Genomic DNA, 13,842 nt, shown 5'->3' on the forward strand with positions numbered 1-13,842 from the left:
ATCCCAAACCTTCCCCCCAAAGACCACTGCTCCCAGGGTAGGCGAGTTCAGGCACACAGAGCTCTTAGGTGGCTTGCCCAGCAGGTAATCGCTGCTCAGGGAATATTTCTAGGAGTAGCTTGATGTCTTTTTATTTAAAGTCTATCAGAGAAGCAACACTAACCTTCTGGCAGTAGAACGGTGGACAGAGAGGTACCTGTCTGTTTTACGCCCTGTGTATACACTCTTAAAGACCCAAGCCTGATCCAGTCTGGTAGAGATTCCATTACGAGGGCACAGATCTCACAAAGACGTGGCACCAGAATGTGGAGAGGGTCCATGGCCCTGCCACAGCAAGCGGGAAACAGTATCCATCAGGTAGGATCATTGGCGTCCACACCGGTGAAAGCGCTTACAGTATCTAGATGTTTAAGGCATGGTGCACGGCTATTTCCCTCCACGTCCGAGTCTTTTCTAGACATTCCGTTTGCGGGGAAGTCACAAATGTAACTGCAGGTGTTTTCACAACTATTTCAGGGCTGATGTTGGAACTTGTAACATGAAGTCAGCTCCTTATAAACACATGAGGCCTCAGGTTGAAATGACTGTTGTGATTGGCTGTCATGTAGCTTCAGGAGACCGTCTGGTATGCGTCAGCATCCTGATTGTTGCCAACAAGGTGCAGCGGGTTCACTGCCTTTCCTAGAAACCTAGAATTTTCCTCCCAGAAAACCTGATTCTCAAACTCACAAGCCACCAGCCTTTCACCATGTTATCAAAATCAGAACCCTTTAAAATTATCGTACCCTGTGGCAGGCACCACACTGTCATCCCCTGGTTCGTGAAAGGGGCCCTCATCAGCTCCTGTTTTTCTGATGACTAATATTGTCACCAGGGAAGTCAGGATTCCCTCCTTTCAAGTTCCTAGTCTTGTTAGTAAATGAATTTAGAAATGGATCCAAAGGGAACTCAAAGACAATTTTATTAGCATGACAGAGAGAAGCACCAGGGCGGGCAAGCTGTGAGTCCTGGCAGATGCTGGGAGGAGGAAGAGAGAGGCCGTGCCTCGTGCCCTCCACGTTAGGGTCCCAGCAAACAGGCAGATTCTGCAGTAGATGAGGACCAGCAGTGGCTGGCACAGGGGTGGCTGGAGGTGGGGTCTCTAGCGGAAGAGAGAGGGAACCTAGAGTGCCCGGAAAGTGGACCTAGGTTTTTGGCCAGTATTCAAAAGAAAAAGAGACAGAAATGGGAAGGAATAGTTAGTTCTCTGAATAATTCAGAAAAGCTGGTAGGCTCCATAGCAGAGGGCCCTGTAAGAGCCTGCACGAGGAAGGGGCTTTTGGGAGGGGGAAGTGTATTATCTCTTTTGAGGATAATTGTTCTTCCATCCTCTTAGCACATCTTCTGGTGAATCAGCTTTCCTGTGTGATGGACTCTAGACCAGGTGATTGACAGGCCCGGTGATTGACAGGCCCAGCTAGGCTAACTCTTAAGGGAGGAAACAATAGTATGCAAAGCTCTGATGTCTGGAGCAGATCAGAATTTTATGTCTCCACGGGATCAGAGGCACTTGAAATTTTGACCAAGAGGCCTGAGGAGTGGACAAGCTGGTGCCTACCTCTCTGGTGTTGCCAGGAAATGGGAGGAGGGATCCAAACTGACCATGAGGGAGGGGGTCATCCACATGGGCCTCTCAGGCTGTCTAGTTACCTCACAGCCTGCACCTGGCCCTTTTGGTTTTATGTCTTCTGTGGGAGTGGAATGCCTATTGCTGTCTTCCCCTCTTAATTCAGTCTCTATTATCAGAAATAATTGAATCAGCCGTTGCTAGACCTAAGCTGGTACCAAGTCCCCGACTCATCCCCACCTCCCTTCCTGATGGCTGTTTTTTCCTGCACAGGAACAGAGGAACAGCTGCTTCCAGAAACACCCTGCCCACCTTCCCCAACCACCCTTGTTTCCCCTCCCGCCCCGGCAGCCTGCATTGTGGAGTATGGGAAGACCCTGGACATCAGCTACCTGCAGTACCTGTGGGAGGCCCACACCAACATCCTCCACTGTATGAGGGACTGCAGGGTGTGGTCAGCCCTCTATGATGGGGACTCGCCTGACCCTGAGACCTTTCTGCAGAGTCTGCCAGAGGAGAGCCGAGAAGGCTCGGCCTACCCAGAGGCCAGACTCCCTCAGCAGAGCACCAGGACAGCAGGGCGGGTGAAGGACAAGAACCAGTCGGAGCTGGAATGGGACGACAGTTACGACACGGGTATCTCGTCTGGGGCGGACGTGGGCTCTCCTGGGCCTTACGATGATGTGGAGACTCCAGCCCCACCAGCACCCGTGGACCCCCCCAAGCACATCCAAGAGATGAAGAAGAATGCCATCCTCCTCTTCAAAGGGTCCTACATAGAAGAGTCAGACTTCCAGGATGATGTGATGGTGTATAGGCTGTGCGCCGAGAAGGACTCCGAGGACACCAGGGAGCCACAGGGGGCCACGGCCGACCTACCAGCCAAGGCCCAGCCCGAAGAAGAAGCCCAGAGTCCCCCCGTGAGCAATGGACCTCTCTTTAGCCCCGATCCTGAGGCAGAGCTGCAACCCAGCCCGGAGAATTCAGACCTGTGTCAGGGCGTGTTCTCAGAAGCCACGCAAGAGTGTGACGCAGATGTAGGCTTGGATTCAAACTCGGAATCGATAGTCCCCACATCTGAGGCAGAAGTCCAGTCAGACCTGCCGGCTGCCAACACAGAGAGTGATATCATCGCACAGTACGACCAGATCATTCAAGAACTGGATTCTGGCCCCGAGGGCTTGATGGGCCAGACCATCGCCATGGCCGACACCCTGCTTCTTACAAACCAGGACGAGAGGCGAGAGGAAGGCAAGGAAGAGGAGGAGGATGACTTCGACTCCCTCATGGCAGCAACTCCTGCTGTGGAGACTGTGCCGTCCCCGTTTGGCGTCAGAGAGGACACGGCCTTGCCCGGTCGCCATCCCGTGCGGACTCAAAGCGCCCCGTTCACAGGTGACAACCTTAAGTTGCTTTGTGGTTTCAGCTTGTGCTGTGGCAAGAAGAAGGTGAGGAGGGTAAGGCATGTCTGTCTGTCTGTCTGGCAGGAATGAAGTATCTTTGCAGGGAGTGGTGGGGCAGTCTTGTTTGGCCATTCCTACCGGGATGGATTTGTTTGTTTAGCAAGTCAAAGCTTTAGAGTGTGTTCTGTATAAACTCCTCCTGATGTTCATGATAAGTCAATAGGTCTGCCTGGGCCACATAACAATCTTTATCTAAAGCTGCATTTCCTTGAATCTAATTCATTTTTTCCTTAGTATGTACTCGTATGTGCACTGTTAAAAACATCTATTTTGCTATTAGAGGGGCATGCTCCATGATGGTGACACGTTTGTTCTATGCTCTGTCCCCAGTGGCCAAGAAGTGACATCATGCTTGAAACACTTGCAGGATGACAGTTGGGTGAGAAGAAGGCCATTGCCCTTAGCTGGACTTTTGCCCTAAAGGAAAGGTTTAACACCTCCGAATAAGACGAGATCCACACGTGCATTAACCACTTTCCCAAATGCATGTGTGCGGGGAGAACAGTGCCAGCAGGAGGGAGGATCAGCCGAGGAAGTATGACAGAGAACACCATTAACTATTAAGCAGAAATGTCTGAATCTACCCCACAGTAGCACAGAGGGAATTCCCAACATAAGCGCTCAGTGCTTATGAGGAAGGTTATGAGGAAGGAAGGTTGGAGTGGGCAGTGTGGGAACAGCAGTACTGGAAGAAGCTAGTGACGCCACAGAGGGACAGGTAATGGCCTCGGAGTCACATTCTGGGTATCCTGACTCTAATACTTACCACATGCCCCCGCAGCCTCTGTGAGGACAGACAGGTAGGAAGGGCGTTGCTGTTATTCTAACTAGGGGCCCTCTCAGAATCAGTTGAGAATTTCCCTCCTGGGAGTATCTTGATGAGGAAGGACATTGTCCCCACCTTCCAGGATCCCCATAGACAGATGAACATACAAAATAGATTGCCTTCCAGCCCAGTCACAGAGATCTGCGACTTCAAGGGGCTCCCTACTCTTCTCCCCCAATATTTATTCATTTACTTACTGATGCCTGAAGATGTATTTAAATAGGGAGGAAGCTTTTAATTCCAAAATTATCAGGCTTGAGCTTCTAGCTGAGATATCATTTCAGTGTGAAAAAGTTTTAATTAAAATTCAACCAGTCAGTCAATCATAAGTTAAAAGGATTAGATCATCATCTTAGGTTTCCCAGTTGGGGGAGCTAAGTCAGGGAAAGGGGCCAGAGTAAGCTGCCTATCCTCTTGATATACCCAGCAGGAAGAACTTCCAACTGTGTTCTGAAACCTTTGTGTGGGACATCAGGACTAAGTCTGGCTAAAGAAGGCTGCCATTCAGGGTGCCAGAGTGGTCCCATCTCTGGGAGGTCCATAAATTGAGGGAAGAAGTACAGCTTGGGGAAAGCATAGAAAACAACACCTTATCACCAACACCTTTTATGTGTATGTCTTCACCTGTCCTTGACACACATGGCTCACTATAACAAAGGTCTTGCCTTCTCCTTTCCTTGTTTTGGAACTTGTACACAGTGTCAAGAAACATCTTTTTATGTGTGAGTTCTGTTGTTTCTAAACTTCGAAGTGTGGGCTGAGGTGTTAGATCACCTTCCCTTCTCTGCAGGGATCAGCAGCAGAAATTAATTCTGTTGAGGTGAATTTGCTTCCTAGAAAAATCATAGTATTCCACTTTTTAAAATTTTATTTATTCATTAATATACTTTTTATTGATCCTGTAGTATTTGGTGAGCTCTATGCATTGGACCTAAAGACAAAAAAATTAAACGAATACACAATTGTTCACAAAGACACCAGCAAAGAACTTTGTTTGCAGTAAGGAGTGGGTATCAGGCATCGTGTTCCAGATCAGAAGCCCAGCAGAGGGGGAGGCAGAGTCACAGAACAGGGGTTCTGGGGGTGAGTGGGGGAGGGAAGCAGGATTGTGAGACTTTTCCTGGGGACACAAGATCAAACCTCTGTTTACCCTAGACAGGGCACTAAGGACAGACAAAAGAAACACATGTATCAAAGTCTAGAGTATTGAACAATGGAGTTTGCTGGGGCTCCTTGCATGAGCATGCATGAAGGGTTACTTATAAAAACACGGGTGATTCAGAGGAAGCTGCATCACTGAAAATCCCATCCCAGCATGGGCAGTGACTCATATAAGCTGCATCCCTGGAGGTCCCAGCACAATTTGCAGGCAGCTATACCAGAGTCTCCTCTCCCCCAGCAATCACTAACTGCTCCTTCAAGACCTCACGAGTCTTGCAGGCTCATGAGATTTCTGAGCCCTGTAACTTTGGTTAGCTTCTAAACCTTAGGAGCATTCATCCCAGAAGGAAAGGGCTGACAGTAAGCTGGTGCTGCAAACGGAGGTGAAGAGTGTGGGTCTCATAGGGCAAGGCGGGAGAGGAAGCCCAGGAGCTGCTGCTCCCTGCTGGTAGGGTCTGGGTCAAGATGAAGTGGGGGCCTTGTGCTCCTGGCCAAAAAATTAAAGCTGGACTGTGGCCCAACTGGATCCAAAGGAGCCTTAATAGTGGTGTAGAGAGTAGGGTGGGGAGGGGTAGTGGCAGGAGGAACATGGAAAATATGTTGTTGATTAGAATTTAGGCTGTGCCCTGCTGTTTCTAGAGCCATATGCACAACCGTATTTATACTTCTGTGCTACACATCCATCCATGTATATTCACATACATGTATACACACACATATGTATGTATACACACCTGGAAAAGTACGTGGAACTCTGGCGTCTTTATAGGATGTGCTTAATAAATATTTTCAATAATTCTGATATCACTTTATCATATCCATATACTTTTTCTGTAATATACTAGAATCTCTAACAAAGGTTTCTTCTAGTAGGTGACCTGTTTTTCACTTTGCAGTTTTATACTCTTTCAAAGATGTATGTGTGTGCTTATGTATGTGTGTCATTTTAATCTCTGTTAAAACAGAAACATTGTTGCTAGAGTCCAGACAGGATGTGAAAGGACTGTGCCTAAGGCAGAGAAACAAAGGTGGAAGTGCAAATGCAGACACCATGTACACACACACATACACATCGCATACACCCACCACACACATATGCACACACATACCACATACATACATACACATACCACATACATACATACGCATACCACACACACATACCCACCAGGCACATATGCACACACATACCACATACACACATATACACACCTATCATGCACATATGCACACACACATACCACACACACACACCCCACATACACACACCTACCACACACATATGCGCGCGCACACACACACACACACATTCAGACATTTCTCAGGTTGGATTTGTGAACAGAGCTGAGTCACAGAATCAATGACAAGTTGTTTTCAGAACTGAGAAATGCGAGAACAGACTCGCTATGGGCAAGGGACTGAGCATTTGAAGGGAAAGATGGGAATGCTAGGAAGGGCAGTGAGGTCCCAGTCTTTCTGAAGATTTAGCTATTCTCTGGGTGTTCTCTTCATCACCTTTGTGGGACTGTGATAAAATGTCCGAGGTGGCCACCTTTATTTTGGCTCGCTGTTTCAGGGGACTCAGTCCGTTCACCCAGCCCCACTGCCTTTGGTCCCATGGTAAGACCGCACAGCCTGGTATGTTGTATGTGGCTTGGGAGCTTCCCATCTCGTGGTATCATGGGAACAGAAAAGAATAAAGATCAGGCACCCAGAATCCTCCTCAAGGGTAAACCCCTGATGACCCAATTTCCTTCTACTAGGCTCCACTTCCTAATGCTCCACCACCTTATAGCCATGTGGGGGACCAAGCCCTCAATAATACATGGGCCTCTGGGGGACATTCACGATCTAAACTAGCAGGTGAGGAGCTCATTGTCCTCCCAAGGATAGAGGGAAAAGTATTTTCTCTTCACTTCCTCCATTGCCTTGGCTTTCTGAGAGTTCTGCAGTCTTCTCCTTTTCAGATGCTTATGGTTCCCCTGGCAACTGCTTTGTGCTAAGCAGCTTTCTCTGATGTGCTAGAAACCAGCTAAGAATAAAGTCAGCATTCAGAGTTTAATGTAGATATTTTATTGCTCATGCCTAAGGATGTACAGTTGGCATCACTCATGGATCACAGTGGCAGTCTGCTGGCCTTGTCCACATGCACTGTCACTCAGGTGGGACACTACTAGCACAACCTCATTTCCCACCGTGCATGGGACTTGAGCTCTCTCAGTCCCCCTTGCAGTAGTAATGGGCTTATACATGTCTACCCTCATCACTGATGGCCAGCAATACTTATGTCTGTAGGTGGGATGGCTAGATGCAGACAAGAATATTCTGGGGTCAGTGAAAGTAAGACAGCCACATTAGGAACATGTTTTGTTGAAGGTTCAACCTATTTGATTATGTCTTTACTAAACAGATTTCATCTTTCATATGGAAGGAAACAGAGTAGGAACCAGAGATGTCAGAAACTGGGGGTAGAGTGAGGGTATGACAGACAGACAGACAGGGAAAACTGGTCCAGAGTAGAAGAGGGTAGGGAAATCAATTCAGAAAGACAGACGTGTGCTGTGGTGACTTAAGAACGCTAGTGACATTTCTGGAGTTCTTAAGGGGACAACCATTAGTTGCTTTCAAACTGAGATTCCAGTCTGTGGGGTTTCTGGATATGTTTGGTAGACCAGCCCCCCTCCCATGTTTGTTTGGCAAGATTCTCCAAGGCTCATCACTCCCCTTAGGGTTCATCACCCACTCAGCACAGAAAGTGGTGAAGAGTTCTGCTAGCCCTTCCCAGGGACGGTGTGGCACGTGGAGGGATGGCACCTCCCAGGGCCTCTTACAGACCTGACACAGGATCACTGCCCTGTCCCATCGCTCCCGATGTCGGCGCTCACCGATGTCGGCACTCAGCGTAGCTGTCTGCTCTCACTTCCCAGAGAGCTCGAGTCCTTATATGGGATTTTGTCTTTAGCTGCTGGCAGACTTCTGCATGAAGCATCTGGGGATGAAAGTGTGTTTGTGTTAGACTCACTAATGTTGGTGAAGTCTTCATAAGGTGTGTTTATCTATCAAGGGTTATGTGCATGTCTTATAAATAAATATGCCTGGCTTAGTGGCATCATCAACAGCTCCACTGGGGGAAATACAGACGTCTCATCGATCTTGCTTAATGGAACACATTTATCGTAAAAATTTAACACATCTTCAAGTAATTTTATTAATTCCAGATTTATTATTTTTTTTGTTTTTCTTGCCCTCAGTAAGCCAACACATAAACCACATTAACTTGCTACCATTGTGAGGCAGAAACAGCTTCCTTTTGCTAATAGATATAATTTATGAACTGCTTTTCAATCCTACAGCTCTGCTTTGTGAGACCTCTGTGTCACACCAGACCACATTTCCTGAGACTGATCCCTCCTTTCTCTCTGGTCTGAAATAGAAAATGCAGACACAGGGTTGTCAGAATAGTCAGGTCGCTACCCAGGGCCACTGTCTCCCCTTCCCACTCTTCTGTGCTCTGACATCGAGGCAGAGCCTCTCTCAGGTATGTGTATAGGATATACAGTCCCTGGTCACACCTTGCTGTTTGGTAAACACTGCTCAAATATGTTTGGTACTCTCCACTAACACGGAGACTTGTGGCTATGACACTTTCAGTGGCCTCTTACATCTGCACGCTGCCCACAGCACCCAGAGATAGTGAATTTCACATTTTGAAAATCAACAGAACAAAAAGCCAGTGTAGAAACGCATTTTTAATCTTTAAATATTATTTGTTGTCGGAGCTTTTCAAAGTTCTTTATGGCTTTCAAAGTATTAAGGTGGCTGTAGAATCAGGACGTCAGCTCTCATTCACAGGGAGAAGCAGATGCGTGCCCAGGGTGGTTTGTGACCGTGGCCCCAGTGCTTCTGCAGCTGTAAGAAGACTTGTCCCACATTCCCAGCCAGCCCTGACACTGTGTGTCCTCTCGGTAGGTCCATTCATCAGCGTGGTCCTGTCGAAGCTGGAGAACATGCTGGAGAACTCTCTGCATGTCAACTTGCTTCTGATTGGCATCATCACCCAGCTGGCCAGCTACCCGCAGCCACTCCTGCGCTCCTTCCTCCTCAACACCAACATGGTCTTCCAGCCTAGCGTCCGCTCTCTCTACCAGGTATGCTATAGACACACCTGCTTCTTTTCTCTTTCCTTTCCACTCATGATTTTGTTAGTTTTCATAATTCCCACATCCCAATTAATTTGCTTTCCTTCCCTGTCCTATTAAGCTGACTGTGTCGGTTATTCTGGACAAACTGCAAAGTTTCATTTAGTTTGATGCTTTGAGGTTACCTTACCAAGACTACACAGGCTGTTAAAAACAAGCAAGCAAGCTTCTGATACTGTAACAATTCTTGTACCGAGGGCTGGACCCAAAAGATACATGAATAACAGAATGGGATTGCGCTGTGGAGCAATAGCATCATTCATGTGGTTTTTGACAGGTCCTTGCATCTGTGAAAAACAAGATCGAGCAGTTTGCTTCCATGGAGAGAGACTTCCCAGGGCTCCTCCTCCAAGCCCAGCAGTACCTGCTCTTCCGGGTGGACATGTCTGATGTGACCCCTGCAGCATTCACCAAAGGTCAGGCAGCTTTCTCCACCTTCTCCATCCTAGCCTGCTCCCACTCCCCCACATTCTGGGTTGTGTTTGCCAGTGTTGGCTTGGCATCTGAACCCTACAAGCATCAAAGACTGTTTTTATTTGTGTCCATCTTAGAACAAACTTCTCAGACCTGAAGGGCTTCCTGGCCCGCACTGGCCCATACCCTCCCTCGAGGATTTGGCTGGCCATTCATTTTCCTTGTTGAGGTGGTTTGGGGAAGGCGCTGGTGTGTGAGACGTTGTTAAACTCCAATAAATCGCAGTACCTGTGGAGCACAGAGAGGCATTATGTGGACTCTTTGGAACCATCTTTTGGCCATCCCTGCCCCGCAGATGCCATCTGTTCTCTTTATTATATTTTCAGAGCATCTTGCACCAAAAAATAAATGTGCTTTAGGGCTCGAGGAGGTGGACGCTGTTTGTAAGGCTGACGGGTGAGATTGTCCCCAGCCTGATTCCTGACAGTGCTTCACTCTGCTGGGGAGGTGTTAGGTGGGTCATGGCAGGACAGAGAGAGGTGGGTGGTGGGGAGGTGTGGAGGAGGAGAGCTGAGAATAGCTCCGCTGGCCCCTGGGCCTGGCGAGCGCTGCTGCTTGGCTTTGTTTCGGTTCTGGTTAGACACATCTGATGGCCATTGTCTTCTGGGCTGTGACACAGGCCCTGGTGAGCACAGACGAGCATATGTCCAATATGGCTCTGGCTGTACCACAGTTATCCAGGTTGGAACTCTCATGCCCCTGCTTCCATGGGGCAGGTGAGCAATGAGGAGACTTGGTGAGAGGCAGAAACATAACTCTGGGAGAAAGTTACATCATTAAAACAAGCTGAAAAGAAGCCAGAACTGTGTAGCTACTGGATCGGGTCTCTATGTGTTTGCTGTTTGATCTTGGTCACTTTGCTTCGTTGGGTCTTAATGTCTAGCTAATTTTGGAGGTGGGGCTGTGGATGAAACCAACGGCCCCCAGCATAGTAAGCGTACAGTCTGCCACTCAGCAGCATCCCCTGCTTTCCCCGACTCCTATCTCTCTCTGGCCACAGCAACATCTCTGGTTGCGGTGAACTACGGGTACGACAGCAGATTTCAAAAGGCCACTGGTAAAGTGATGGCTCAGGGTTTAGGTTGTTAGACTTTGGAAAGGGAAGGCAAGGCTGAGGGAGGGCAGGATGGAATTCAGGCCCCAGTGGGAGAACGGGCCTCATTTGCCCTTGTGTTTGGCAGGTCACTGTCAGAGCTTAGTGGCTTCAATCGTGGCTGTCACTGACTGTATGAGTGCATATACATGTGGACTTGGGGTGTGTAGATGTGCTGTGAACCCAGCCAGCTTAGCTGATCTGACCTGGCCCACTCATGTGCACCATCAGCAGGATGCCCCACACGTCTGCCTGTTGAGTGGGGTGGCAGCATGTTTCTCACCACTCAGCACCTTAGTTAGCACCAGCAACATACATGACTAAGGAGCTCCAGGACTGAGAGTGGGGTTGTAGCAAATCCCTGAGGCTGAGAGCTCACTCAAGGACAAGCCTGCTGCTTTGGGTTGCTAAAGCGAGTCTCTGGGTGCTCAGGGAGAGCTGTAAGGAATGGTGGTCTATGCGGCTCACTGGACAGAGGCAGCTCAGTCTCCTGGCTTCAGGTCTGTCTTCACTTGTTGTATAGTTTGGAAGGTGCTTTCCTTGACAGTCAGCTTCTACTGCTAAACAGCACTGTGACATGGACAGGGGTCACAGTGGCTCCATCTTTGCACACGAAACGGCAGTCAGAGGCCTGAGGCTCAAGTATCTGAGGGTATCCAGCTTTGTTCACAGAGACAAGGAGGTATGTGTAAACACACACACACGCACGCATGCACGCACAAACACATGCATGTATCTACAGGAGACACTCCAGTGAACTGTAGCCAGCATATGTGGAGTGGGCAGGGCTGATGTCACCTGAACCCGGGCTTGGTCCTGGATCACCTTGTTTGGCAGCTGTGGTTAGGGAATGTGCGCCCGTGACCGTCTTACCATAGAAGGTCATCACATTGGTCAGCGGGCATCAGTGTTTTTAAGATCCTGACAATCAGGGAATTGATTTGTAGGAAGCTTCTCTTGAGAAGAAAACTTTCCTTTTAATTGGGTTTGTCTTAGTTTGCCTTCTGTTGCTGTGATGAAACACCACGGCCAAAAGCAATCTGGGGAAGAAAGTTTTAATTATTCCAATCACACCTCCAGATCACAGTCCAGCACCAGAGGAAGCCAGGGCAGGAACCTGGAGGCAAGAGCTGCTGCAGACGCCATGGAGGGCTGCTGCTTACTGCCTTGCTCCTCATGACTTCCACTCAGGACCACCAGCCCAGGGGTGGCACTGTCCACAATGAACTGGGCCCTCCCACATCAGCGTCAATCGAGAGAATGCACCACAGGCAAAGGAGGGGGGGCAGTCGGGGTTCCTTATTCCAAGGTGACTCTAACTTGTATCAAGGTGATATAAAAGCAGTCAGCACAGAGTTGCTCATATTTACTTCCTAAAGGCTTTTAGGTTAGCCAAGCCACCCTCCCACGACAACAGAAACCCAAACCAGAGAGATAGCTTCCCGTCGCCAAGCACAGATGTCAGACTGCTTTCTGATGTCACTCAAGTCTGCTTTCTGTGCCGCACCGACAGGCCATCTCCCGGTGGCAGGTCAGCTCAGGCCCACCCCAGTGGCTGCTGAACTGCCTGAAGGACGTCCCTGAAAGTTTCTAGACTCCTCTGCTACTCTTCTGCCTCATGAGGAAAGATTCTTGGTTTCAAGCTGGGCAGATAAACCTTAGCAGGGACACTTCTAATTCACAAGTCATGCTAGATAAATATCCACAAAAAGCCTGGCTTAGAGGAGGGGCAAGTTTGAGGGAGAGCTGGAAATGAGGGATGCCAGGCTCTCTGGGGAGGAGTGTGAAGGAATGTGGGTCATTCCTTCATGGCTCATTGTGCACAGCATTGCTGGTCTCCAGGAACAGCCTGGCCCACTAGGGCTCGACGCTGGGAGACACTGAGGCACAGCAAGCTGGGCCAGCCTCTGGTACGTGGGTCTCCAGCACGCGGGGCAGGAACCCGAGCAGGGGGGCCTTGAGGGACTGTCGAGCAGCAACCGCAGGGCTGTGGAGAGTTGGTGGGGTGGCAGTGGGAGTCCTCCATATGCAGGCCAGTGGCCCCTGTGTACCGGACACCCAGTGGCTCACCCGATCCTCAGAGTCATTCAATGAGCTTTTGAAAGTGCAGAGAGGTGGAGCCACTTGCCTGGGGTAACCCAGTCAGTGGGTAGGAGGGGTTGCCAAGGCTGCCCTTTGGACCCTGACATTGCTCACACTCTGGTTCAGGCTCCTGCCAGGGAGTGTGAGCGATTTCTGGTGAGAGGTACTGGGGAGCAGATTCTCAACTTTCCCAGTTCTCTGTAACACGAGCTGTGATAAGCTTTAATCCAAAAGGATATTTAAAGCAGCAAAGTAGAGGATTTTTTTTTAACACTAAAGACTATAGTAGTGAGATGTGGAAAGTCCTATAAATGTCAAGAATTTTTAGTGCTGTCGTTAAGCAACACTCTGAGAAGTGTTGGGAAATGGGGCTGAATTCTAAAACGCAGCCAAAATAAGGAAGAGCTTGAATATGGAGATTCAGAAGGAATAAGGAGATCATTTGGGTGGGGCAGAAGGTGCCATAAATAATTCCTACAAATATATGAGGGCTGGGGAGCTCAGGAATTAAAGTCAGGGATATTGGGCCATTTTAATTACCAGGACTGATTTGGTATGGAAATGCAAATCAGCTGGATATGTTAGAACTGGGGCTCTGTCATCTCAGACTTGATTTACTGAAACGGGGGCGCAAACCTCTGACTGTAAATGCTGCCCCCCCCCCCAGTCCTTTGTTGCCCTGGATCCTGATGGCTGCACAAGATTCTTAGGCTGGGTCTCACATTATTTCTTTAGTTCTGGTCTGTAGGAATCTCTCACCCTTGTGTTTCGAAACTGGAGGACCCAGCAAGAAAGAGCTGAGGTTTCTGGGAAGCCCCTGGGGTCATAGCAGCAGCTGAAGAAGACAAGAGCTGAAGGAGTGACCTGGTGACCAGGACTCCCCGCACTAGGGTGTTAGTCAGGCAGAAGGGCCACAGGGGTCCTTGGTAACTTCCCCA

At 49.0% G+C, this 13,842-nt stretch overlaps 1 protein-coding gene across 5 annotated transcripts in view; it reads left to right on the forward strand.

Annotated features, from left to right (window-relative positions):
• Positions 1–13,842, forward strand: part of Fhip1a (FHF complex subunit HOOK interacting protein 1A) — a 226,460-nt gene that overhangs the window by 206,352 nt on the left and 6,266 nt on the right. For 4 of the 5 annotated variants that reach the window (XM_085682533.2, XM_085682535.2, XM_085682534.2 and 1 more), the window contains 4 exons: positions 1,376–1,423; positions 1,880–3,001; positions 9,026–9,204; positions 9,533–9,671. In XM_085682533.2, the coding sequence (XP_085538659.2) occupies positions 1,376–1,423; positions 1,880–3,001; positions 9,026–9,204; positions 9,533–9,671 (1,488 nt within the window). The remainder of the gene's footprint in view (positions 1–1,375; positions 1,424–1,879; positions 3,002–9,025; positions 9,205–9,532; positions 9,672–13,842) is intronic. The other variant, XM_087899430.1, reaches the window with a different exon arrangement.

The sequence above is a fragment of the Myodes glareolus genome, chromosome 20 (assembly GCF_982192425.1).
Source record: "Myodes glareolus chromosome 20, mMyoGla1.1, whole genome shotgun sequence".
Lineage (NCBI taxonomy): Eukaryota > Metazoa > Chordata > Mammalia > Rodentia > Cricetidae > Myodes > Myodes glareolus.